The sequence below is a fragment of the Mauremys mutica genome, chromosome 3 (assembly GCF_020497125.1).
Source record: "Mauremys mutica isolate MM-2020 ecotype Southern chromosome 3, ASM2049712v1, whole genome shotgun sequence".
Classification (NCBI taxonomy): domain Eukaryota; kingdom Metazoa; phylum Chordata; order Testudines; family Geoemydidae; genus Mauremys; species Mauremys mutica.
In genome coordinates this window covers 60,479,967-60,500,096 of record NC_059074.1, presented here as the reverse complement: position 1 = coordinate 60,500,096, position 20,130 = coordinate 60,479,967, and the positions used below count along the sequence as shown (strand labels likewise).

The following is a 20,130-nucleotide window of genomic DNA, read 5'->3' as shown; positions in this document are numbered from 1 at the left end:
TATCTTAAATCGACTTACTTCACGTCCTCGCGGTGTGGGATTGACGGCCGCCGCTCACCCGTCGATGGGGAGCGCGTTCGGGGATCGATTTATCGTGTCTAGACAAGACACAATATATTGATCCCCGATAGATCAATCACTACCCGCCAATCTGGCGGGTAGTGTAGACATACCCTTACTGATAGCATACAAGTGACAAGTAGAGATGGGGGAGACAGGTATGAGAAAATAACATTGCATTAAGAAAACAACATATTTTACATACTAGTAGCACATTAAAGGATATACTTCCTAAATTTCTAACCTTCCTCAAAACAGGAGACATCAGCAAAAAGATATTCTGAAATAGTTGGTTTTTTCTACATCCTTTTTTATTGAAGCATTCTATATTTTTCAGAAGTTTAAGAGCATAGATTTTAGCCATAAACAAAATTACAGGAGCCACCATATCTTAATTCCCAAAAGGTCTACATGGGTATGTCTACACTGCAATAAAAAACAAACACGCACACACACTGTGGCAGCAAGTCTCAGAATCCAGCTCAACTGACTCAGACTTGCAGGGCTTGAGCTGCAGGGCTAAAAATAGCAGTGTAGACGTTCAGGCTTGGGCTGGAGCCCAGGCTCTGAAATTCTGCAAGGGGAGGGTCTCAAAGTCCGGGCACCAGCCAAAGCCTGAACATCTACACTGCTATTTTTTAGCCCTTCAGCTCAAGGCAGTTGACCTGAGCTCTGAGACTTGTTGCCGTGGGTTTTTTATTGGCATCTACACATACCCCTTGATTACAATGACAGACTTATGTTTCTTCATAATGAAGCTCAGCCTCAAAGAAATTTAAAGGTCCCAGCTTCCATTTCTCTCCCAGTTTGTTGTGAGCTTTCAGTTATTAACATAATGCAACATAAAATAATTATCTCTGTCAGTTGATCTTTCAGCAGAACTCAATTTGCTGGGTCTAACATGTGGGTTAGACCTCAGTCTTCAGGTCTAAGATCTAAAATACAATCAATACATTTCTTTACACTCTAGCTCCAAGAACTCATATTCCTCACTCTCATTTTTTCCCCACCAAAGAGATAAAGGGAAATGTTTGGGGCCATCTGTCCTGTCAATAGAATTAGTTATTTGATCCTGTTTGCATTACATGCATGCCAGCAACTCCAGATCTATATCATCCATGCATACCTCAAAATGACGACAGAATTTTTTTTCAACTGTCCTACCTATTCATTAGGCGTTTTATTTTGCTATTTTGTCTCTCTCTGAAATAAATGATGTGTTAAGATTATTGCTGATATATAAAGATTTGAGAAGTGCCCAAATGTATTCTTTTCAGGCCTGGCTTCCCATCTATCTCGGAAAAGTGGCATCTAAGGAACAATGACAGAGGGCACGGCAAAAAAATCTTGAATTGCTTCAAAATCAGTCTAAACAACCCTCACACCTAAAAAGCTGTACAGAAGAATAAAACAACAATAACTGAAAGCTTTTAGAGTTGGTAAAACAAAGGTTATATATGACCAGGAGGATTACTTGCAGCATACTTGAACACCAGGAAATTTGGCTCCACCCCAGTAGAGCAGAAAATTTTAAATAGGTGGTACATTTTCATTGTATGGTTTCCATTTTAGTTTTTGCTCTCAACTAATCATTTAAGAACGAAACAAAATGTTTGATATACAAACACACAACTTGAAAGACATGTCTTATGACCTGCCCAAGAAAGCATTTGCATTTTTTTTTAAAAGTTCTGAGGCAAATTCCTTCTTGTTCAATCCAGTTTATAAATCTCAAGCCAGTCATCTTCAATTTTGAAGAGGCATCAAGGGCATGTCAAATAGCAGGTACAACACTCTGCTTTGAGTACAATTCCTGCAGGTCCTATGGGAGGTAGCCAATGAACTGTTGCAAAAAGGAATATGCAAATTTCTCTTGATAATAGGCGCCCTAAAAATAATTCTATGCGTTCCACATTTTTCTACAAGAATCATTAACAGGTTCCAGATACTGGGAATTCAATTCATTTGAGATTTTCCATTTACTTACTTATTTAACAAACAAGAACTTTGATTTCTGTTCCCTCAAGTAGAAGGAGAATAATCAATATTTGAGGGAAGCAATCCAGAGAAGAAGCAACACATAGCAGATAACATGGACTGAATATCAAGCCCTTCCTGGAACAAGGAAGACAAAATAATAGCCCACTCTGTTCAGTGGCAGGGTATGGAACATGCTGACCCTTGGCCACTTCCTAGCCATCTAAATGATTTGTTCTTCCAGGATACTCTCAGATTCCATATTTCACCTCAGCCAGAAGAAAACAGTCAAGGAGGGCTCACTACTTTTAGCTTTCAAAGCATACGATTTTAGTGTGGAATTTCTGTCCAAGAAGCGTAAGGCTTGCCTGACGTGTTTCTGTTGTTGCAGTCACCTCTCACAGCTATGTTTCATCTCACACAGATTAACCACTACTGTCTTGGAGATCCTACAAAGTCAGATGTTGAGCCTGAATTTCTGCCCCAAACGGCTTACGGCTCAGCAGCCATGTTGTTGCAAAGTAGAGAAAAGGAAGCATGGCTCTCAGAACCAGACCAAGAACCTCTATGATCATAGTCTGGGACCCACTACATTCAAAGGCTTGTTCCCTGTGGTCTCTTGTTCCCAAAAATCATCTCATTACCTGATGGGAACTGGATACGGGGAAAAAAGGCAAAAAAACAACTGGGAAAAGCTCCTGGGTGGAGCAAGAGAGAGGAAGAACTGTGTTTCTCCAAGGACCGCTCTATGATTTTTTCCACAGTGCTGGGGGGAGACAAAGCCCCTCGCAACTTTATATGTCTATGGAGCCTAGTTGCTGGTGGTGGTTCTTAGTAACATTTAACAGAAGCTGCTGCTTCACTTTTGCACACACAAAATTGGGGCTGTGACCGTGCACAATTTATTTTTCTAACAATCCCTGCTGTGCCCAATTCAAACACTAACAGGAAAATAATTGATTCTTAAAAATCCACACACTATAAAATTGGGGGGGGGGGGGAAGGGGAATCATGAACATTTAAAAAATTGAAAAAACCAAGGGAAAGAAAAAGTTGTAATACCCCTTATGAAGTTAAAATATGAGGGCCAAGGCTGACATATCAGCATCCCTTTAAATTTTATTTTGGAAAGTAACAGAAAGCACAATATTATACTATTGATTTACAATCAATCCACTAAATCCTGAATTTCCAAAGAAAGGTACTTTAAACAGTTATGTAAATTATTTTCAGTTTTAGTTCAATATTAAATGTACAGTTTAATCATAATTTAACGTTAATATCAAGCTTATACTGCCACATAACAGAAAAGAATTACTTTCTTGTGGAATAAATGACATCAGATTAATAACGGGTTGGTTTTAATAACGTATTAAAAATGAACAAAATATTTACATTTATTTGTATACTTAAACTACATACAAGAATATTAACAGAAACCAGCATTTTCCAAGTGACATGAAATGTGAGACATGGAAAAGTTTAGTGTTTCCACACAAATACATGAAACAACAGCACCAAATCAGTTAAGAGATTTTTTTTCTTTGCTCTGTGTTTTGGTTAATTGTTATAATTTGTATATTTAATTAATGACTATATTTAGAAAGAAATTCAATTATTCAAAGCTACAAGATTGTTAGAAAACTAAACAATAGCTTATTAACACTGTTAGAAACCAGATAGCAATAGCTCTCCAGAAATATCAAAACACTTAAAATTAACGTACAAGTTTCCACAGAAAACTGACGTCAATCTTTGTTTCTGTATATTTTATCTGTATATACGCATGTTTCTGTATGCCAATGTACCCAGTACATTGTCCACATTAAAAAGGCAATCAGTGGCTATAGCTGCATATGAAAGGTACTTCTTGTATTCCATGTTCTTTTCATAAAATAGCTCACAGGCAGCAGAACTGACCACAATTTTATGCATTATTCTTTAACTAGCATTGATAGGGTAATCATTAAGTTAACTTTCTTATTGCCATGCTCATTTCATCAATATTAAACTTACCTTTCCTTTCGGTCCAGATTGCTTAAAAATATGAAAAAAAGAGAAAAAACATAAGATGCAAAGCCCCACATTTGTTGCACATCACTCAAGTTTTAATCATCATCAAATATAAACTACTACCAATTGGTCACCTCTTGAACTCATGTTGCAGTACTTTTAATTAGAAAAGTTTAAAATGCAGTCAATATTTTTTACAGCAGTAAATACAAACATAACTAACTTTATCCCTCAAACTAGCAGAAGTCAGTGGGCAAAATTTTACACTGACATGCACCCTGTTCAATCTCATTGAATTGGATTAAAAAGACGGGCAATCTGCTTTAAATCACTCCATTGTAGATAGCATGACAGAATACAAAGTTATGAATTAAGACAGAACTTTGTTCTAACCCCACTGGACCACCACGGAAAACAAAAGTATACGGTGTACCATTTGCATTTTTATGCAGCAATCCAATCCTAACTATTCAAAATATTTTTAAATAAATATTTAGATTGAGAAAATGTCTTATTCACAAGTGGGAAAAAAATTAAAGTTACATATTTTCTAGAGTCCACATGCAACCAGATACTTGAGAGAGGAAAGACACAGAACAGCTCTCCTCATATCCAGAAGCCGGGGCTGACAAGAAGCTCCAAATATATCAGACACTCAGGGTATGTCTGCACTGCAATTAAAAACCCGCTGACTCTTACTCATGGGGCTCAGACCAAAGGGCTGTTTAATTGCAGTGTAGCTGTTCAGGCTCTAGGTCCCTACAAAGTGGGATGGTCCCAGATCTCAGGCTGTAGTCCAAGCCAGGAAGTTAAACAGCCCCTTAACCCAAGCCCTGCAAGCCTGAATCAGCAGGCACAGGCCAGCCACAGTTGTTTTACTGCCTTATGGTCTTATTTTCAGAAGTGTTTTATTTAAAGCTAATCGGAGCTGCAGGTACTCAAAACTTCTGGAAGTGAGACCCTTAGTACACAAGGTTGATATGCAAAGTAGGGGCCCCAAAGCACAGTCTAAGATATTGCCTTGAGAGAGCACTCTTTTTTCCTTCCACCCCTACTTTTCAGTCACCAGCAATGCGGAGTGTACGGAGCTTTTCACCAGGGTGTTGTCTGTAATCATATTGTCCCACCCACTTCCCATAATCCTTCATATTAACTCAGAACCCAGAATGCCACATATGTAAGGACAGAAGAAATCTTCCTGAATGTGTAATAATGCTTCGTTTGCCTATTATATATCTTTTTAGTGTAACATGCCTAAAGAAAAAAAGGAATAAAAGATAACTTTGATTTTGTACACTTCAGGAGAGAGAGATTCCAGAACACAGACAAGCATCAACACAGGCACTGCCTTAAGTAATTATCCCATTAAGCTCATGCAATAAAATCTGGTTGAGACATGTACCATATACATGCTATTCCAATCCTGAATCTCAGAAGAATCTGCCAAAATGGTTCAAAATTCAGTGGTGTTCATTATTTGAAATAATAGTAGCACGAGAACACAGCTGAAATGAACCACAGAACTAGTTCTACTTATGATCCAATCTAGACTTATATTTTTAAGTCTTCAGAAATGACAAGCTAGGGAATTCTACTAGGAAATTATACAACCTAGGGATGTCATGAGGTTTACTTTCAAGTTCCCATTGCTGTTTTACTTGAATCACATTTTGTATTGTAAATTAGGCACTAAGGACCTTAATCTGGCACATGCACATACTATTTGGCTACATGTATGGCAAAACTAGAATAAGAGAGGACAGTGGTCAGAAGGAACCATTCTGATATACAGGAGGTCAGACTAGTTTAACACAGGTCATAGAATTTCCACCAAAAAACTTTTAGAGCTTATCTTTTAGAAACACACCCAATTCTGATCTAAAAATTGGTAGTGATGGAGAATACACTATGACCCCTGGTAAATTGTTCAAATGGTAATCACTCTCACTGTAAAAAATCTATTTCCAATGTGAATTTGTCTAGCTTCATCTTCCAGCCATTCAATTGTTTTATGCCCCTCTCTGCTGGATTGAAGAATCCATTGTTAAATATTTGTTCTCCATGTAGATACATATAGACTGCAATCAAATCACCTTTTAGTCAGACTAGATTGAGCTTCTTGAGTCTATCACTATAGGCATGTTTTCTAATACTTTAATCAGTCTTGGGGCTCTTCTCTGAACCCTCTCCAATTTATCGGCCTTCTTGAATTGGGGCACCAAAAATGGGCACAGTGTTCCAGCAGTAGTCATTCCAGTGCCAAATATAGAGACAGAATAACCTATCTTCTCCTAGTACAGAGATTCTGTTTATACATTCCAGGATCTCATTAGCTCTTTTGCCCACAGCATCACACTGGGCGCTCATGTTCAGATGATCATCCACCACGATCTCCAAATCTTTTTTAGAATCACTGCTTCCCAGGATAGAGTCCTCCATCCTGTAAACATGGCCTATCTGCTTTGTTACTAGATATAATACATTTATATTTAGCCATATCAATGCTTATATTGTTTGCTTGCACCCAGTTTCCAAGCAAGCCAGATCGCTCTGAAGCAGTGACCTGTCCTCTTCATTATTTACCACTCCCCAAAGACTGTCTCATCTGCAAATTTTATCAGTGATAGTTTTGTTTTCTTCCAGGTTATTGATAAAAAATGTTAAATAATGTAGGGTCAAGAACCAATCCCTGTGGGACTCCACTGGGAAAACACCTGCTTGATTACAATTTCCTGTTTACAATTACATTGAGACCAATCACTTTGCCAGTTTCTAAAATGTGTGTCATATTAAATTTATACTGTTCTACTTTTAATCAAACTGTCAAGCAGTGCAAAGTAAAATGCCTTACAGAAAGAAGTATAAGCATATAACATCAACACTATTATCTTTATCACCCAAACTCCTTTAGTTCTTTATTAAACAAGTCCTCTATCAGCAACTCCATTGTCTTTCCCAGGATCCATATCCGGTTGACAGCCCTATGAATTACCCATGTCATCCCATCAACCCTTTTTAAAGATTGGAAGAAAGCTAATGTGCAACATGCCAGATAATACTTCTGGACTTTCCCCAGTGTTTCAAGACTTACTGAAAACAACCTTAACTATCCAGTAAGCTCCTCTGCCAGCTCTTTTGAAACCCTTGGATAAAAGTTATCTGGATCAGCTGATTTAAAAACATATGTCCTTATTAGCTTCTGTTTAACATCCATTCCCCTAGTATTTCTGAAGGAAAGAGCATATGATGAGACTATCACCCCAAATTCAGAACAGAAATATGTATTGAACACGTCTACCTTTTCTGCATTATAATTGATAATATGGTAATTTCCATCTACTAATGGACCAATATCAGTGCCAGGAGTCTTTGTTCCTAATATAATTTTTAAAACACTTTGATGTCTTTAGGGCCTGCAGGCCCTAGATTTCTCCTTGAGTCTCATCACTCTTCTATAGTTCATAACTTTTTATTCGTATGCATTACTGTCAACTTCCCCTTTCTTCCATTTGGTTATATTTATTTATTTTATAGCTGTCTTCACTTCCCCTCTAAAACAAGTTGATTGTTTAACCAGCTCATCCTTCTTCCTTGGCTGTGGCTTTTTTGGACATCTAGTAAGGTGTTCTTAAGTGATACCCAATCATTCATATTTTTTTCTGATTAAATTCTTCCTCCCAGATGATTTGGCTCATAATTGTTTTCAGCGTTGTGAAATTGGTCTTGATAAAGCAGCTGGTGTGTGTACACACACACACACACCCCTGTGTTATCCAGCACTTTATCAACCAGAAAGCTCTATTAACTGGCATTTCTGATATCTCCCAATACAAATCTTCACTCTAGTAACTAGTATACTGCCCAGGAGGTTATGCAATTGCACATTCTGCACTCTATTTTTGTGCAAAAGAGGCAGACGACAAGTTAGCATGCTGTTATCAGGGATTTATTAAAAAAAAGCAGCTTCCAGGGTGTGTCATAGGGTCATTACAGATTCATCCCAAACTTCTACATCTACAATGATAATTGATGTTGATAATGATGACCCTGAGGCACTGCAAGATCCTGAAGTGCCTTCTGAATCAGATTAAATTATATTCAATATAGTTTTAGTGTTAAGGGTATTTTTAGTGATCTGGGAGTACACCATGCACTGCCCATAGTATGTAGTGTCATTAGATAACCTGCTGTATAGAAAAATTTACCTGTATACACTGAAGTGCTTCAAGAAACCAACCACTCTCCAGTGCAGTACTACTACTGGATTGGTAAGTACCTGTATACTATTTTAAACTTTATTCATTTTATTGTATTCTAATTCTTTGAAAATTGGTATTCCATTGGTAAGTATAACTCTTAGTTAGCTGGAATTTTTGACTAACCAGCACCTCCTATTCCCCCAACATGCCGGATAACAAATCTTTTACTGTATTATTGGTCTGAACTTTATTCTTCTTGCACATTGGTAACTCTGATCAAGTCTGAGACATCATCTACACTACAGTTAGGTCAACGTAAGGCAGCTTACGTTGACCTAATTCTTTAAGCATCTATAATGTCACTCCTGCCAATACTCACCAGCAACCGCACACCATACAACATAAACACTAACCCAGGAACCTATCCTTGCAACAAAGCCCGATGCCAGCTCTGTCCACATATCTATTCAAGTGACACCATCATAGGACCTAATCACATCAGACACGCCATCAGGGGCTCGTTCACTTCCACATCTACCAACATGATATATGCCATCATGTGCCAGCAATGCCCCTCTGCCATGTACATTGGCCAAATCGGACAGTGTCTACGCAAAAGAATAAATGGACACAAATCTGACATCAGGAATCATAACATTCAAAAACCAGTGGGAGAACACTTCAACCTCTCTAACCACTCAGTGACAGACTTGAAGGTGGCAATTTTGCAACAAAAAAACTTCAAGAACAGACTCCAAAGAGAGACTGCTGAACTCAAATTAATATGCAAATTAGATACAATTAAGTTAGGCTTAAACAGAGACTGGGAATGGTTGGGTCATTACACTAATTGAATCTATTTCCCTATGTTAAGTTCTCCTCACATCTTCTATGGGTCATCTTAATTATCACTTCAAAAGGTTTTTTTCTCCTGCTGATGATAGCTCATCTCAACTGTTTAAACTCTTCCTGTTGGTATGCATACTTCCACCTTTTCATGTTCTCTGTATGTATAAATATCTCCTGTCTGTGTGTTCCATTCTATGCATCCAAAGAAGTGAGCTGTAGCTCACGAAAGCTCATGCTGAAATAAATGTGTTAGTCTCTAAGGTGCCACAAGTACTCCTGTTCTTTTTGCGGATACAGACTAACTCCTGCCAATGTAACTCGCTCACTACACTAATTTAATAATTCCAACTCCACAAAAGGTGTAGAGTCAATATCAATGTAGTTAGGCAGATGCAGTGTCAGTGCAGACACTGTGTTGCTTACATCGACTGTTGCTGCCTTTCAGAAGCCATCCCACAATTCCCCACACTGCCAGTTAACTAGGTAAAAGTGCTCTTGATGAGGACACACATACTGATGCAAGGAGCGTAGTGTGGACATGTGATTTAATTACTGTGCTGGCTGAACATCGACGTAACTTAGGTCAACATAATATTGTAGTGTAGACATAAGCTACCCTTAATTTTTATTTCTGTGATCAGTTCCTCTTTGTCTGCTAGGACATGGTCTAATAAAAAATTCCCTCCTGTTGGCTCCAACACTTCTTGAGTTAGGAACTGTCATGTAGAATGTTTTGAAAAGTCAAGGATGCTTTAGTACTGGTAGCATAACACCTCAAAGGATGTGTCACTCAAATTGAAGTACCTCAATCTCACAGGTTTTTTTCCTACACATTATAGATAGGTGCGTAAGGAAGCAGCCATCCTGTTCCCTAGTGTGATTTGGTGTTCTGTTGCAGACACCAACCAATATCCCATCTTGTGCTTTATCTGAGAGGACACTAATACATAAGCGTTCAAGATTTTTTTTTCCCCCAAGTTATCAGCGACTCCAAAACAGGTAATAGCATTTTAACCAAGTGCCTCTCCCATTATCCTTTGGTCCTCTCAATCCTTCCTAAATAGGTTACAGCCATTGATTTCAACATTCCAATTATGCAAATCAGCCCAACAGGCTTCAGCAATACCAACTAGACTGAATTTATGGTCATAAAAGAGCAATTCCAATACCTCGTTTATTGTGTAGGTTCTTACCAAGGGAAAAATAACATACACACACACAAATTGCAAAGTCAAGGGGTGAGCACCCAACTTGGTAAAAGTAGGAAAAGAGTTGGTGACCAGTTCTATCAGACCCACTCATATGCCAAAAAACTCCTACCAGAAACACCACCTTATATGTAAAAAAATTTATTCTATTATGTTTATATTTGAATTCAGCTATCACTGCAATAAGCACTATACATGCAAGTAAAAGAAATGTGTTGCAACAAAAAAAAAATATATTTTATAGCAAGTAGTAGTTAAATATGTTACCATACCATAAAATACATTTAGTACATAAATAAGCTCAAAAGGAAGGATGCTCTTTGGTTGCAGCTATATAACCAACATTAGAATAGTGCTAATTTTCTTATTATAGATGGGGCTCTGATAACACTGCCCATTATACATTTTTCATGCTGGCTATCGGCCTCAGGATGAATTTTTTTGGAAATTTCTGCCAAAACACTCCAGCCAAAAAAGAGACTAAGGAAAAATAAGTTCTTTTTCGATGCTAAAAAAAATTGTTAGCCTTTTCTTTGGAAAGCTTTCGCAAACCCAAGCTCTAAAACAGAGACTTGAAATCTGGTAGGACAGCTTGTGTGTCAAGGATGTGCCTTTTGCCATTCCCTTTTTTCAGTAAGACTTTTTTCCAATAAGGCTTTGAAAACAAAAATCATAGTTTGCATATCCTCAGACGAGACTTGCTAGATATTAACAGCCAAAATCTCATTCTCACTGAGAATGCTTGAGACTCTGATTGCTCCTAGTGCTGATCAGACTGTGACTGTGCCATCCCCACAGATCATTGGAACATGCTCCAGCCCTCACAGTTTTAGTGTAGATTAGCCATAAGAGTAGCTAGTGTGATAAGTTGGTGTGAAGATTTAGTATCAACAATTTTGTAGAAGCTGTAAATCAACCTAAGTTACTCGACTTCAGTTACTGTAAGTTATGTAACTGAAGTCAACGTAACTTAGGTCAACTTACAGCAGTGTCTACACCGTGCTGTGTAGAGGGGAGACGTACTGCCACCAACTGACCTTACACTTCTTGGGGAGCTGGAGTACAGAAGTCGACGAGTGAGCTCCCGCCCATCAACTTAGCAGGTCTTCACCAGACCTAATATACTGACACTGCTGCATCGATCACAGCAGTGCCAATTTAGCCATAAGTATAGACAAGCCCTATGTGAAACTATTTACCTCGATCAATGGGATCTGGGCATCTAACTCTTAGAGCTTATACACGTTAGCACTTTGATATAATTTAAGTCACTCAGAGATGTGGAAAAGCCACCCTCCTAAGCGACAAAAGTTACACTGATCTAAGCGCCAGTGTGGACAACACTATGTGGGCAGGAGAAGCTCTCTCCTGCCAACACAGCTACCGCCGCTTGCGCAGGTGGAGTAATTTGCCAATGGTAGAGAGCATTAAAGCATCTGCACCAGCAGCACTACAGTGGCATAGCTACATCAGTGTCTCACTGTAGTTATTCTAGTGTAAACTAGTCCTTTGGGTAGGTCTACACTATAAAACAAGAACACCTGCAGGGATGAGTCTCAGAGGCCAGGTCAATTGACTCAACCTCACAGGGATCAGGTGGCAGGGATAAAAATAGCAGTGTAAACGCTCCCTCTTGGGCTCCAGTCTGGACTCTGAGACCCTCCCTCATGTCAGGTTTCACCACCCAGGCTGGAATAGCTAACACTGCTATTCTTAGCTCCACAGTCCAAACCAGAGTCAACTGACCCAGGTTCTGAGACTCAATGCCTCAGGGGCTTTTTGTTTTGTTTTTGCAGTGTGGACATACCCTAAAGCTCCTTTGAAAATTCGAGCCTTAGATGCCAATGATAAATCAATCAGTCAGGTTACATGGTTATTAAAGTATGTTGGAGCCAATCATCACTCAAGAAAGTATGACATTATTTCCTGGCTGTAACGAACAATTTTCATCCTGCAATCATTTGCCTGTTATTTAGTACAAGTGAAGGCAAATAGCACCAATAAGAAATTGACTTGAAATATAATTTTTGGATATGCATAAAAAAATCAAAGCTCACTAAAATAAAATTATTTAAATAGCTAATCTGCTGGTGTGTCAATTAATTTTGCAAAAGTGCACATACAAATGAGCTAATTTTGCTTCAACCTATGTCTGTAGTTGGCAACATAAGATTGGATGAGAAGTCTGATGTCACATCAGGACCAGGATTAGAGTATACGCACTATATTGTGAAACCATCCCTAGGCACAGACCTAAAGTTTAACAGGGTATATTTTAGAAAACCTCAATTAAATTAAGGTGGATACTAAAGAATCCAAGAAAGCACACTGTGACGTGTCCTTGTTTACTTTTAAAAATGTTCTAGTGACTTTTGTAGATATGTCGTCACTGCTTTCATTAATCTGACCTGAGTTAACTGATCTTTGTCTTTCTTCAGCCAACTGAAATAGCATGAGTGTTTTGAATTGCTCCATGTCTCTCAGTGGGGCATTCATTTTAAGACCAGCACCTCTGGGGGTTCCCCTCTCCCACTGCTCCATCCCCAAACAGAAAACTGCACGTGGCAGGAAAAAAAAGTCAAGTGGACTTGGCCCACCCACCCACATAAACAGACATACCCTGATTTCTAGGTTAATTACTGGAGGAGGCTCCTCCAGCCCCCTTCTGCTACTTGTGCCTCTAAGGAGAGTGGAAGAGAGGAGGGGAGCAGACCCCTATATTGCCATGCCTGCTAGTACCAGGGGGACAGAGGACCTGTGACAGCGCATTGATGTAGGGAGGAGGATCTTCAGCAATACAACTCCAAGTGGGGTCAGAAATAGTGTGTGGAACACAAAATTAGAGCCACAGAACTTTCCCTTGTATTGCGGTGCCTCTATGGCGCGGCATTGCCTTAAAAACACTCCTTAGTCGCCTTACTTAATCACACCATTTAGTCAGCCATGTTATACATGGGTTGGGAGCAAAAGAAAAACAAACAAGATGGGACGGAAAAAGGGGTGTGACAACCACATCAATCAGAAGTGAACTGAATTATTCACAGAACAACAACAGAGGAATAAGGACAGCTATGGAAGGAAGCACTCACAAGGCAACATTGTAAATCTGTGAAACTTAGAGATAAAATGATAGCATTGGAATGGAGACACGGCGGACAGAAGAACTTCTTAAAGCACCTCTAACTCTTACATTTCTGTAACACATTCAAATATTCAAGAGCATGTTGGGTTTTTTGTGGGGGGCAGGGGTGTTTGTTTTTTAATTAATTGTAAAACAAAAGATAAAATGGCATAGACATAAAATGCATATATGCTGTGCACTGGTGGACTAATTATAAGGACAGAAGGAAACACTGATTCAGCCTGAACTATATACCACAATCCGTATGATTACCTTGAATGAATTCCTGTTTGAATTAGGGCACATCTTTTAGAAAAACATGCAATTTTCATTTAAATATTTCCAATGATAGAGTATCCCTGGTGGTCTCAAGGATGTTCACCAGTATTGGAAGGCAGAGCCGTCCCTAGGGTACGGCAAATCAGGGTGACCATCACCCCCCCCCCACACACACACACACACACTTAGTGAGGAGGCGGGCCAGGAAGTAAGGTGGGAGGTAAGCGAGCAGGGGTGAGGAGGAGCCCCCCCAATCCTCCCAGGACCTCCTGTTGGCCTCGCCGATCAGCACCTCTCCCATCCTCCCTCCCAGCGCCTACCACCGACCAGCTGTTTCACAGCATCTGGAGATACTGGGGGAGGAGCGAGGGCGCAACGCTCTCCAGGAAGGGGACAGAACTGGGCAGGGAAGAGGCAGGGCAGGGGTGGAGTTGGGGCAGATCTTTGGTGGAGCCGGGGGGAGCTCCCCCCAGCAGATAGAAACTCGGCACCAATATCCCGGGCCCTGCACCCCCCTAGGGACAGCCCTGCCAGAGGGAATAAGGAGTGATGTCGGTCACATTTTTCTGATGTGACTTAGGTGGTATGTACATGCACTTCGATACATGATGAATGTAAAACATATTATACAACAGTAATATCACCATGGAAGACCTCATAAAAGCAATTCCCCACTATTTAATTTTCTGACGTACTACTAGAATCTAGAGATGGACTAGATAACCTAATAGGTTTCTTCCATCTCCCAGCCAACACAAGGTTTTTCCCTATTGTACATTTACTATGGTTGTTTGTTTTGGTCCAGCAGAGTTTTAAGTGTCCCAAGCAACAGGATTTCCACCATTTTCCTTAGACTATGCCAGCCAAACATCTCATAAGACGCTTACCCCTAATATTCTATTTAAGGTGTCTTCCTTTAATTTCATCTCATTACACCTTGTTATACCTCACCATTTTCAGTGTTTACATCTTACAAATTTCTACATTATTCCACACCATTTATTCCCTTAACCATGATCTATTATTTAGCTCTTTCCATCTTTACTCATAAAGACAAAAATTCTTTAAACACCCTAACTTCTGATGTTTTCTTTGAACATTCTTCAGTTAGTCAATATCTTTATGGCACTGAGTAGCCCAGACCTGAACATAGTATTCCTGTTACTCCTGTAGTAGGACCGAATACAGAGGGACTATGAGGTCTATGACATGAGACCTCTGCCTACGTAGCCAAAAGTTATATTTTTGTTTTGTGCTGCTATCACTTTGCAAATTCATGCCTGACTTGCTATCGACTATATCACCTTTTCTATTGCTATCATTTCTTCCCAGATTTCTAACTTCTCCTGAGGGTCCATACAATGTTTTCCCTTTAGAAGTACTATTAGTTTGCATTTTTTTCCAACTTGAACCTCTTTTAGTTATTTTCTGCTCATGTTTATAATGTAAGTCACTCTCTTGATCCTCGCTGATGTTTGTAAATCTTCCTAATTTAACTTCTACATTTTTCATTAAACTTGATTTTTACTATGTTACAGACTATTAAGATATCAGACCTAGCAGATCCCTTGAGATTCCTCACAGACACTTCCCTGCAACAAAATGATTTTGGTGGTTAGCACAACTTTAAAAAAGGAGGGAGAGGAAGGAGAGATGAAAAAGACAAGGTAAAGTTACTGGTTAGGAAGGTTGTTTTAACAGTGTTCAACCCACGCAAAATGGGTGCTACTACCAACAAACAAAAACACACTATGCATATGTTCAATTCAATATTTGAATTTTAAAGGTCAAAAATTTGTAAGAGATTTAACTGCATTAACTTATACTTTCCCTTTTCATCCCCTAAGACCCTACTCCTGCAATCAAACACATGCAGAGCCTTGCTCATGAGCAGTCCCACTGAAGACATGTATTTTTCCTATTATTTTGATGGCTGTTGTTTTTAAGGCTTATATGTCATAGTGAACAATTAAGTCTGCTGTATTTTTTAAGCAATGTAAATAATATGACATCTCAGCACATTTACTACTGAATCGTTACCTAGTGGGGGAAGAAACTGGAATTTTTATCCGTTAAAGTGTTCGATTACAAGAGGTTTTTTAAAGTGACATTCTATTGTACATTATTTACAACTGCTCTGATGTCCTTTAAAAAAAAATAGCTTCACTGTTAACTACTTTCTGGTTGAAAGATTAGATTCCACAAAATGCCGTCTAACTTTTTTTTTTAAAAAGTGAAGGGTTCATTTACAATGAAGGTTAATAAGGTAAGCTTTTGGAGACTTTCACAATTCAGTGAAGGCAGATATTAAAGGATCCAGAAAGCACTATCATGTCACACATCCCTTTTTACGTTAAAACGTTTTCGGGACTATGAAGACTACCATGTACGAATCTCAACCATGGGAAGACAAGACAGTATAAAAATTCTTTTTTAAAAAACCAACAACGTAGCACTCTGAACCACTGCCACAAATGAGATGCATAGGTGGGAAAGTGTGAGGGGATGACACGAGAATGACACAACTTGGTTACTTCAGTCTTACCTTTGGGCTGCTGTTTTTACTATTGGTATCTGCGCATGAGCATGGTGAAAACGTCTACCGTGCACTACGGTTCCTGGACAAGTTATATTCTGGGAATTTTCACTGTAAATATTATAGAAAGAAAGGTAAACAAAAGTTACAAGATTAACAAAACTGCTGAAACAATGAAAAAAGCCAAGAAATGTCATGAAGCTAATCAGTAACTAAAATAATATAATACTCAAATTATGTAACTAAATTGGTATGATAAAAGCAGCAGCATAGTCAGAAGTGAGGATTCTCAGCCTCTCCTGACTTGCAAGCCCATAAACCACACATGGTTTCTTGTTGCGACTCTCTGCTATAATCTTTTGCAATGATATTCTATAATCCTTTGCAGTCACAAACCTCTAATTTGAAAATGTTATAAATTTTCTAACAAAAAAATAGAAAACATCTAGATTAAGTACTGTACACGGAACCGGAAATCAATGTGTCTAGTTCTAATCCTCGCTGTGCTGAAGTCTACCTCTGTGCCTTTAGGGGCATAAATGCCATACCAAAACAGCTCAGCATCTTATTGTTGACATTGGCCAGTACCAGACTCTTTAAAGGAAGGGACAATCTGCATAATGGACCGTTATAGAATATTCTGCCAAAAAGGAACATTTCTTCCTAACCTGAGGGAGCTTGTGGCTGGCTAAGATATTAGATATTATAAAATAAAAGGTATGTTGACATATGCCTTTATTCAATGCTAATACGCTCTTGGTTTCAAAAGTATTTTGTGGCCATGAGTTCCCCAAGTTAATTAGGCATTGGGGAAAAAAATATTTCCTTTTACTTTTAATTTAGCTGCCTTCATTTTCATTCATACCTTTGATTTTGTTGGGGTTTTTTTTTAGTTTTTGTTTTAAGTCAGGGGTTCTCAAACTGGGGGTCAGGACCCCTCAGGGGGTTGTGAGATTATTATATGGGGGGGGGTTGCATGCTGTCAGCCTCCACCCGAAGTCCCACTTTGCCTCCAGAGTTTCTAACTGTTACATATACAAACAAGTGTTTTTAATTTATATGGGGGGGGTCGTCACACTTAGGGGCTTGCTATGTGAAAGGGGTCACCAGTATAAAAGTTTGAGAACCACTGTTTTAAGTCTGATGTTTCTTCCTACTTTATTTATTTATTTATTTATTTTTAAAAGCAGTCCTAATCAAATCTCTCACTCATTTGGAAGTTTTTTCTTGACTAATCACTTGCTCATCTCTGGAGCCCTTCTACCTTGGGTATGATTTTTTTTGGAGATATAGTTACCAAAATTTAGCATGGCATTCATGATATGGGAAAAATCACCACATTTTATAATGGAATAATATTTTCTAGTATTTTCTCCCCCCTCTTTATAAATCTTAGCATGATGAGTAATCAATATGCAATGGAAATCAAGAGTAGAGGTTTTCATTGAGTTGTCCACAGTGATGAACAGCTCTTTTTCCAGTGTGATTCACATTATTAGATTCTAAAATCAATGTTAATGAGTAGTTCAAATTATTCCTTCCCATATACACATGAAGTTCATTGTTGACTAATGGAAGGTAATCAGTCACCACACATCATCAGTATTTACCTAGTTTTGTTAGGTCCTTTTCTTTTCATATAGGATTCTTCTCATATCTTGACTTAAATAGTTTTGTGCAATCCGCAAAAGTCTGACCTCACTATTCTCTTTCCTTTCCAAATCATTAACACATTGAACACCAACCAATTCAAGTATCAATCCTGTGGACACCCCACTGTTATCCTGTGCCATACTTAAACTGATCAGCAATTTCTACTCTTCATTTTATATCTGTTAACCAGTATTAATCCATCACAGTAGTTTACCTCTCTCCCAGGCCTACTTGGTTTTCCTTTTTAGCTTCATGAAGGACTTTGTAAAAAGCTTTTTCGAAGTCCAAATAAATGTCAACTAGTATCCCTTTATCTATTATTTGGTTCACATGCTCAAAGAACTCTCACAGATGCATAATTTTCATGCTGGTTTATACCTATTGTTTTGTTCATCTTAACTGTTTTTTCAGTCAATTTACTCAATACTGTAGGAAGGCTCACTGCTTTGTATTCCTTGAAATCATCCCAGACCCCAGACTTCTATTAATTTATTATAGCACCTCCTCTTTTGACATGTCAATCTCTGACAATACCTTACTTGAAAAAAGGGAAATCAGGGATAGCTATCTCCCCCCAATATCTTTTGTGGTAAAGACAGAGAAAAGAAATTATGCTGCTTCACTTCAACATCATTATTAAATGATATTGAAATAAATTGCTCCCTGGTAGTGCAATGGGCTCACCCATTCTTTCACATAGGCTTCCACCTTGTGATGCACTTAAAGTATTTTATTAGAGCAGATCAGAAAATGTGCCTCTTCCAACAAAACTTTCTTTAAAAAAAACCCTGACAATGTTTTTATAAATGATGCAAAACAAGGTTTCAATTTTTATTTCAAGATTAGTTTGATTTATATTATACTTTCTAAACAAAACACTTCAACTGACCCAAAATAAGGGTTCTGTGATAATTATTTTCAGAATTTTGTTTTGCACAAGATTTGAGAACTGTTTGTTTTGTTCTGCTCCAGAACAGAGAAAAAAAAAATCCAGATCCCATGCAGCCCTATATTTTATTTCTTTGGCCATTTGCTCTTCAAAACATCTCTTTTCCCTTAACTTCCATCTTACATTTTATTTGCTACAGTATATGGTCCTTTCTATTGGCTTCGCTTGGGATGTTTTTCCATTTTATAAAGGGTAACTTTATGGCTTAAATAACATATCATACCTTGCCATTTAGCCATAACACTGGGGTGGGACAGCATGACAAAATGTACCTGTGTCCACACCTCACACACCATCATAATAATCTTTGTGCGAAGTATGCCTTGTGAGGTATCTTTTGAAAACTCATAATTTGACAGTCATTGTCCTGATAAAATGTGAGAGACAACACTTTATGAGAAGTTATAAGATTCCACTTTATAGTGCTATTAATGCATTCCAAACTGAGGTTGGCAGACAGATCTGTCTCAAACAAAGGAACGTATGCTCTGCTTAAATTACATTTAAACAGTAAACAGAGTCATCAAGCAGAAAGGGAAACAAATCAGTGGTGAAAAAGCAGCAGGCGACATCCTTCCACGTACATTTGGTCTCCTGAATCTCAGCTGGACATGTTTTTCAAGAGGGGGACACACACACTATAAAAAGGAGGGACAAATATCCCTAGGCACACCCTCTTTCTCCCCGCCCATCACATTCACGGCACCAGAAGCAACAAAGGAAGCATTTGTTGAATTCTGGGAGAAGGGCTCCTGACCTAAGAAACTGCTGAAAGAATATGGTGAGAAAATTTGTTCAGTTAGGCACCGGCAGAATTTTAACTTTATTTTCTTGTAACCATTTCTGACTTTTATGCCTCATTACTTAAATTCTCTCTGTAGTTAATATATTTGTATTATTGTTTTATCTAATCCAATGTGCTTAAACTGAAGTGTTTAGGAAACTCCATTTGAGGTGTCATGTTATGTGCATATTATTTCTACTGAAGCAATAACAAACTTAATATAAAAACTTGTATTATATTAAGTCCAGGAGAGGGCTGGCCAGTACAGGACATACACTTCTGGGGAGAAATCTAAGACTGGGAGTCTGTTTAGGTCACTCTTCAGTATAGCCAAGGCTGGTAAGAGCCAACGTGTGGCTGGCTGGCTGAGTGACTTGCATGCTGGGGGCTGTTTGTGAGCAGTCCAGGCTGAAGGCTACAGCAGGAAGCATTGTAAAGGGCACCTCAGGTTAGAGAGGAGGGGTGACACAGCTGCTCAGTCTACATTGCACCCTTGTATGTT

General features: G+C 38.6%; 1 protein-coding gene across 10 annotated transcripts in view; it reads right to left on the bottom strand.

Annotated features, from left to right (window-relative positions):
• Positions 1-20,130, bottom strand: part of SENP6 (SUMO specific peptidase 6) — a 187,038-nt gene that overhangs the window by 94,614 nt on the left and 72,294 nt on the right. For 7 of the 10 annotated variants that reach the window (XM_045010858.1, XM_045010854.1, XM_045010861.1 and 4 more), the window contains 2 exons: positions 16,252-16,353; positions 4,054-4,074 (listed from right to left, as the gene is read on the bottom strand). The exons of 1 other annotated variant lie outside the window; for it this stretch is intronic. In XM_045010858.1, coding sequence (XP_044866793.1) covers positions 4,054-4,074; positions 16,252-16,353 — 123 coding nt within the window. The remainder of the gene's footprint in view (positions 1-4,053; positions 4,075-16,251; positions 16,354-20,130) is intronic. 2 more of the 10 variants (XM_045010855.1, XM_045010862.1) reach the window with 1 other exon arrangement.